Below are 8,453 nucleotides of genomic sequence, written 5' to 3' on the forward strand. Positions count from 1 at the left end.
AAGTGAATCATTAAGGACTGACTGTCAGTCTGTAAGGTGCACTATAACCAAGCAGTACTGGCCTTTAGAAACCTCGAGCCCTGCCATCCATTCTTCCTGTCACTGTGCTGCAACAGAGAAAGAAATGGTCAGTTTGAAACTCAGCTGTGATCACTGCCTGTGGCTCTCCAGTCCCACATAAGCTGAGATGTTTGGCAGCACATGATTATTTGGACTCTGTAACAATTCCAAGAACACCCAAAGCCTAAGTGTTGTCCTAATGGCCCTTCAACAGTTTTGGATTTTTAAGACCACTGCAGACCTCAGATTTTCAAACTAGGAATGCTTAGTTTGTCACTACTGTCTACAAGTTAAATCTTACCTTGTATTTTGGTCTAAATTCATGAGCTTGTAATTCAGTAATCAGGATATTCCCTGCCTTTTATTATAGGAACATTTTCCTATCCAATTCATCTCATCGTGTGGTAAGCACAGCGGATTATTGATTATCCTTCCAAATATCCATCTTCCAAATGAATACATAGAGTAGCTGTTTCTACTCCAGTCCCTTAATATTCTGGAACTGGTGTAATCTCAAAGACAGCAGAATTAGCAAATATATATAATGTTTGTCCTCTAAACATATATAATGGCTTGTCAGGTGTAAAACTGGTAATTCTGTAATTAAGTTAATGAAATTTATTCTTTAAGATGCTTTTACACAGACACAGGTTATGACTTTTTTCTTTTTTGAAGAGAAACTAACTTACAGTTAATGGTAGCTTAAAACAAAAGTAGAGCCATGTGATGATACTCCTTGAAAGCAGCTGGCCAGATAAAAACATTAATGTTTAGTAATTTAAGGCTGTATTTAGAGTAGTTAAGACATTTAGGATTGCAGACTAAGTGGTACATATGATAGAGAAATGCAAACTCAAACTTGCTATTTTCTGTCCTCTCCATCACTACTGTTCTCTATGCTCCATATAACGAGTTACCCCAGTTTGCAAATAACAACTGGCCAAGACGAAAGGAAGCCAGAAAAAGCAGTGTAAATTAGAAAGCACAGAACCATATGCACCATTCTCCTATTTCAGTATGGACACTCCAATAACCATTCCACTTCATGAAAGAAAAACATGAGTTGCGATTTGAGTAAAAAGTACTTTTATGGGGAAAAAAAAAGGCTGAGCGTCTTGCCTAGAAAAATCCTTTAATATCTCATGTTACCTAATACAGTAAAAGCCTTTTGAAATGCGTTGAGGATTCAGTTTGCATGGGAAATCCACCTGCCTCAGAATAGCTCATTATCTTTTTCATTGAACGATTTTAAGTGGCAAAATCGTTCAGAACAGAAAAATATAGTATCTTCAATAGACATCTCAAGACAATAAAGTTATATTTACAGGATGCTGTCTATAATCAGAAGTCACCGAGAAGTAAAAAATAAACTATCATTTCAATGTCCTTTCTCTCAGCAGTCAGTTATGGCCACACACTAAGGACAGCCAAGAATCAAGGAAATGTGTTCCAGGTGAAATAAATTTCCCAGAACAACTCTCATAAAATAGTTTGTTTTTCTTTCCCCCTGAGAATCAAGTAGATCAATCATTGGATTGCATGAAACAAAGACAAGCTCTAAATCCTCTATCATGTACGATCAAAATTCTGTAGGCATTTCTGCTTAGAAAAGCTAAAATGTACAAACAATAAAAACTAAATAGCAAGACACGGTGCTTAGTAGTACCACGGCAGAAATTTATGGTATTCGGTAAAATATACAAGTGACATTTGTGGGTAAGTTTATTGCTTTTTTGATGGGCTGTAGCACCACTCTGAAGTATAGAAGATGGTTAGGATTAACCAGCCTATGATTACAATATGCATTTCTAGTAAAAGTGCTTCAGAAGGAGCGCTGAAAGGCCAAGGAACATCTGCATTCTGTTGTGTTTCCAGCTTCATTTAACAGGCGAGGGGGCAGGTCTAGCTTAGTGAAGTAAGAAGTTGCTGCTATCAATCTGATGATTCAAATATAAAACCAAGGGACTAAAGTTATTCAAACTTATAAAAATTTAGAACACTATAAATTTTCATGCCAAAAACATTTCAGATAGTTATTGCTTAAGCGAGCAGTGGCTATTCCTGTGAAATTTTCAAAATCATGATTGAGAAAATTTCTTTACTGTGCTAAAATTTATGCTAAAGGAGAGATAAATTGATAGGGGCTATATAGATATTGCCTAGTCACTACGGAAAACAGGCCAATTTCCCTCAGAACTATTTTGAAAACTAGTATCACCATGGTGATTTCAGGATTCAGAAAAAGGAAAGTAACATCACACATGCTATACAAAGTCAGCTAAATAATTGATAATTTTTGAATACCACTTTACTCAGTCTTTAGAAAGTATAATTTGAAGTAGATTTCCTTAATCTAAAAGTTATGAACAGATAAACTGCTATGCAGAAGCACAAAGGTATTTTAAATGTAATCTTCTATAAGAAGTAATTAAATTTTCAAAGCCAAACAACCTAGTACCAAGCACAATTTCCTCTGAAACTGACTTCTTCCACCAGCTTTTCTTTCTTCAATCACCTGGATTAATCAGCATTCTCCACTGGTAATATCCGTAGGACAATGTGACACTATCTCCCTTCAAGTAGCCTGACTTCCTAAAATGACTATTTCAGGAGTGGCATTTCTAAAAATAATTCCGCCCCACATATGCATCAGTCACTTCTGGAAGCAGGCACAAGAATTCTAATAAGAGCAGTAAAACTTGAGAGTGCTTCCCAAGTTGTAATGCAACATGAGCTGTACCCTTAAAAGGGGGAGGGTCTCAATACTGATGGTTGGCATGGGAAAAGAAAAACAAGAGTATTCTACTGTCACCAGACATTTTACAAAGAAAAATGTCCTAATCTTGTTTTCAAGTTATAGTCACTCTCTCACTCTCTCTCTACTTACACATATATACATACTTTTTCCCTTAAATTGATGGGGTGATGCAGAAAGTCACAAGTGAGAAAAGGACACTAAGTTTTAATAAGGGGAACATAAAGTTGTTTTCACCAGCATAAGTTCACATTACAGAACACCAGTATCAACAGCATTCTCTTGTCTATTTTTGGTACAGAAGATGGTATCTCTCTACATAACCTGGTAAGGCTTCAGTAACTAAAACATAAAACAAACAAATAAAAACCCAAACAAAACAAAAAAACCCAGCCTATTAGTTTACAGTTTATTTTAAAAATTCTGAAAGACACTGCAAGTTCTAAACTTGAGTAGTGCTACCCATACACAACCATCTGGTCAAGAACGCAGTAAAAGCACACCCTTTGAAGGGAGCTTTGCAACAGTAGAGCAGTGCAACAAGAAAAACTTATACATGGCACATTCTCTTCATATTTGTAATGTAAAAAGTTACAAACATACCTAATCAAATAAATAATAATAAAAAAGAATTTGATGTATTTGTTAAGTATTCTAAAACCACTACATAGAATAATGGCAACTTTCACTCACAGATTATTTACATGGTAATACCCAGTGTGGGTACATTGCTACAAAACTCAGAACAGAAGGAGTAAACTTGAAATGTTTTCCTGTAAAGATCTAGCAGCATGACTATCTAATGCTGTGTTATCCCATTGCTTCTGAAATGGTCCTTTTTAGTCTGTGTCTTCATCCAGTTCATAATTGTCTTTATCATAAATATCTTTTACTAGAAGAACCCGTACAAGCATATTTTCCAAGGTGTTCCGGTCCAGGGAAGTAGATGTGTACCAGACAGGGCTATCTGTAGAACTAGAACACTCTGGTTGCAAATAAAAAACATCCATTCTCTGATTAAGATTCTGTGGACTTTGAAGGAAAAAGAAAAAAAGAAAAACAAAAAAAGGTCAATTTCACAAAAAACAAAATTCCCTGCAAATTTACTTCAAGAATAACTCAGCCCCAAACAATAGATGTACTCAGAGCCTCTGTTTCATTAACTGCAATAACAATAGTATCAGTAAACTGGTCTCAAAGTTTTTGTGATAAAGGATTAGTTCCCAAATATAATTGAAATTCTTATTTCATAAATCCAAGACTCCATCAATATACATACTATTATTTTTTTGTACTTGTGCGAATTACAATCTCAATCACATTAAGCGTGCATGTCCATTTCTGGAAAAAGGAAATGTGAAAAAAAGTGACCTAAAATGATAAAAATATATAACACATAAAGAGTCTTACTGCACTACAGAATAGAAAAAACATTAAATTCCAAAAAAGGAATTCCCACCTGCCAAATTGTTACCAGCACCGGAAATCCCCAAAACTAAACTGATGGTCCAGAATAGAGCTTTTAAAAAAAAAAAAAAAAAAACTACCCTTATGCCAGTTAGAGGTCATGTTAGAGGTAACATTCATGTTTTGACTAGTTCATGAGAACCACCCAGGAAATCACACTACGATTTGGAAAGTTGTTTACAATGTACAATGCAACTCCGTACTTTCTCTTTCTGAAAAGTCAGAGTGCTTATTTAAAACAACACTCAAAATGAGACAGTTCCTGGCCCCTCAGCTCTTCAGTAGTTCCCAGTGTGTGCTGCTTTAGAGAGGGGAAGATGGCAGTCATGCAACTGAAAAGTTAAGGGCCTTCCAAAAACTGTCTCCAAAGATTTTCCATTCACATCTAAGTATTTTATTTTCATCTCCACTACTTTGACCTTCTAAACATACCTACCTTCGCACTAGAAGCTGGCAGACAATGACTCGCAAACTGTATAACGTCATATAGTATGTGGCCTCCTTCTAGTTTAGTAGGACAACTAAACAGATGAAACAAAGACTAAACACCCCAAAAGCATACAATGATTACTTCTCGACAAAAGTTTGTGTCTCTGCTTGGCAATCAACAGACCTGCTTTAATTTTGTAAGGTAAGGAGGACAGGAGTGATATTTTTTAGTAAAAAGTGATTTCTTAATATGGACTAGAATCCTAAAGTACATGTACTAGGTATTTCATAAGGGGACTCTAAAGTTAGAGCTAAATATAACATTGGAACAAAAAACTCCACTAAAGCAAGGAGAGAAAAATCTTAAAAATTAATTAAATGCCTTCATTTCTTAATAGTGTTAAAGTCAACCAATTTATACAAACATCTTTTAAAAGGACCAGGCGAAGGATGTAGCTCAGTAGGAGAGCACTAATATCTAGTAGGCAGGCGACCCCAAGTTAAATTCCCCAGTACTGTAAAATTTTAGTCAAATATCATTAATGTTCATTCACCTTTTAGATAAGTAGCATTCAAACATTTTCACAGGACATCTAGAAGGGTTGGCTGTGTTTTCAACTTGTTCAAATACTGGCTCATCATCTTCATGTTTTCGTTTTCCAGTAGCAATTTTATCTTTAACAACAACAACAAAAGTAAGGCTCCTAACACCAATCTTTTTCCTTTCTTGTGAGTATGTGTGTATGTATGACACGTGTGTGAATGTGGGTGTACAAATGCCACAGCACGTGTGCATGTCAGTTCTTGTCATCCACCTATCCAAGGCAGGGCTCTTTCTGTTTGTGCTACTGCACTGCACTGTATGCTCCAGGATAGCTGGCCTAGGAGCTTCTTGGTGATTCTGTCTCTCCTCTCCCCACTCTACTGCATCTGACATTTTATGTGGGCTACGAGAATTCCAATTCAGGCGGTCAAGACTTGCACAGCAAATGGTTTTACCCAATGACTTATCCCACAGCCCCTAAAATTAATTCTGAGGGAGGACATTACTATTTACCCTCAGTACCTGTTTTAGCAACATAGGACTAGGTGCCCGCCCTTCAGGATTTTCTGTGTGGCAGCTTTTAGTAATGTACAATTTTTCCAAGAAAAGGATCCGAGATGCTCAGCTTAAAAACAGTGGTTTTTAAGTGGTTCATGCCTGTAGTCTCAGAATAGGGAGGATCACAGATCCAAGGTCATTCTTTGCTATATGGCTTAAGACCAGTTTGGACTAGAAATCTTATCTCAAAACAAACTACAACAATAAGATGTAAGACAGTTGAACTCTAGGAGTTTGAGGCAACCCTGGTCTACAGAAAGTTCCAGACTAGCTAACACAATATAGTGAAACCCTATCTCAAAAAGAAACAAACAAACAAAACCAAAACAACACCAACAAACCAAAACAACAAGACCTGGAATACACAGGTTGTTGTGTTTTATGAAAGTAATTGTCTTTAGTCTCTTTATGAATGGCAGAGGTGGACTTTAGTAAGGCAAGTTTGAATATTCCCACCACAGACAATCTCCAAATAAAAATGCTATACTATCAGGGCCAACGATGGCTTAGAGGTTAAGAGCACTTACTGCTCTTGTAGAAAACCTGGGTTCAGTTTCCTGCACCTACATGGTGACTTGCAATCATTCATACCCCAGTTCCAGGGGACCCTCTTATGACACCAGCAAGCACTGAAATGTGTGATGCACACAAACATTCATGCTGGAAAACCACATTCATGCACATAAAATAGAGATAAACCTTGTCTTTAAAAAGTTACACTACCTTCATTGTCTGTTCCACATAAGGAAGACACCTGATAGCGAAGACATGCTTTATTTTCCATTGTTAAAGGATTTTTTTTCCAATGCCTAAACACAGTGCCAAAGGAAAGTCTTAAGTGTTGTTCCACTGTTTTCAGGCCAAAATATTTAGTGTTAAAGTAGAACAGGGTGTTCAAAAGTGCTACTGGAGAGTGGGATCCTAGTTGTTTTATCCTCCAGAGATAGTCTTCTTCAACTCGAGAGAATATTGACCCTTAAATAGAAAAAACTACTTTAAAAGAATTATAAATACCACAAACAGTTTTAATTTGACTATCCAGAAATAAAGTGAGTTTAAAACAGCCCTATGTCAATCTACTACTCACATTAGATCAATGTGGATGAACCCATAATTACATATTAGCTCTTTTAACAATACATAAGTTGGGAAACTGAGTATGAAACCACCATCTCCAGAATAAGGTACAAGATGCTTATTTCTGTCCTTCAGTAAGACAAGGACATTATGATCTGAAAATAATTTAAAATCTGTATAATTCTTAAAAACAACACATGATTCTGATAAACAAATATATTTTATTCACATAAGAATCTACATTGTAGGTCTTAAGACAATATCTAGCATTGTACTACAAAGAAAGTAGGTCACAGGTTTTACTGTGTTCTTCACAAACATTAGTTACTATTTATCTGCATATGAGCGAGTGCACATTCACAAGCTCTTACATTGTAACTTAAATTACTTCCTAAATACACTTAACATAGTTTCTGTAAAAATAACAATTCCATTATCAACTATCAACACATATTTAAAATAGCATTACCATCTGGAAGTATGCTTGGTTGCCAACTTCGGAGTATTTTATTCAGTTCTTGCTCAAACATCTGGTATCCTGGATCAATAAATATGTTGTCCTTTCGATTACTACCACATAAGTACTACAAAAAAATTATTGAAGGAAAACCAGCTAATTATAAATAGTGAATGTATCACACTTTGCATTTAAGAAAAAAAAAGCTTTATGTTTAGAAAAAGCAAGCATTTTAATAAAACATAAGAGATTACTGCCCTTGGGTATGTATGTACAAGTCAAAAAAGCATAATTTCCCAATTAACCTGTTACTTAAAACATGCAAAGCTGGAAAGTATAACACAGAATCCTGAATGTAAAAACTGGGTAAGAATCATCAGTGTGGAACCAGTGAGATGGCTCAGCAGGTAAAGCATTTGCCATGCAAAAGCCTGACAGGCCAAGTTAGGTTTTCAGAACCCACTCTACAAGATTATCCTCTGACTGCCATCTGTGCAGTGTGGCACACAAGGACCTTCGTCATACACACACATCACACACTCTCTCCCTCTCGTTAGTCTGTCAGACAATATATAGAATGATATTTTTATATAATACACAGAGAAAAGATATACATTTTAAAGAATAATCAATGATTAAAGGAAAACAATGAAGAGCTGTCTGCCTATGGTCTCCCCTTCCTCTGCCAAAAAACTGTGTGCATGCCTATACACGGTGTGCTTTTGAATATACTGAGGACCTAATCAGGGATGCAAGCACAAGGGAGAGCACATATCTAAAATACTCAAGGGCTGAGCTTTTATTTCTAGTACAGCAGAAACCAAAACAGAAACAATCTTTATACCTGAAAACTAAACAATTTATAAAAGAATTCAGGCCCTTTCTGGTATGACGTCACACCTGATATTCCATCCATGTTAACATGGTCCCTGGGAAACCATGCCCTGACTCTGTCTTCTAAGGATGCCTTTCAATTCACATTCCTTCTATGTGGGAAATTTCTACCTGTGTTTCAAAAAATTCATTTAAAAAGTCTTCCAAATATACATATACTCTGTGTGTGTGTGTGTGTGTGTGTGTGTGTGTGTGTGTGTGTGTGTGTGTGT

At 36.1% G+C, this 8,453-nt stretch overlaps 1 protein-coding gene across 1 annotated transcript in view; it reads right to left on the reverse strand.

Moving 5' to 3' along the window:
* Positions 1-1,175: 1,175 nt before the first annotated feature.
* Positions 1,176-8,453, reverse strand: part of Zmym2 (zinc finger MYM-type containing 2) — a 69,956-nt gene continuing 62,678 nt past the window's right edge. The window contains exons 22-25 of the mRNA XM_028787391.1: positions 7,360-7,474; positions 6,537-6,788; positions 5,266-5,386; positions 1,176-3,847 (exon numbers count right to left, since the gene is read on the reverse strand). Coding sequence (XP_028643224.1) covers positions 3,655-3,847; positions 5,266-5,386; positions 6,537-6,788; positions 7,360-7,474 — 681 coding nt within the window. The 3' untranslated portion in view covers positions 1,176-3,654. The remainder of the gene's footprint in view (positions 3,848-5,265; positions 5,387-6,536; positions 6,789-7,359; positions 7,475-8,453) is intronic.

This window comes from Grammomys surdaster, unplaced genomic scaffold (assembly GCF_004785775.1).
Source record: "Grammomys surdaster isolate TR1022 unplaced genomic scaffold, NIH_TR_1.0 125630, whole genome shotgun sequence".
NCBI lineage: Eukaryota > Metazoa > Chordata > Mammalia > Rodentia > Muridae > Grammomys > Grammomys surdaster.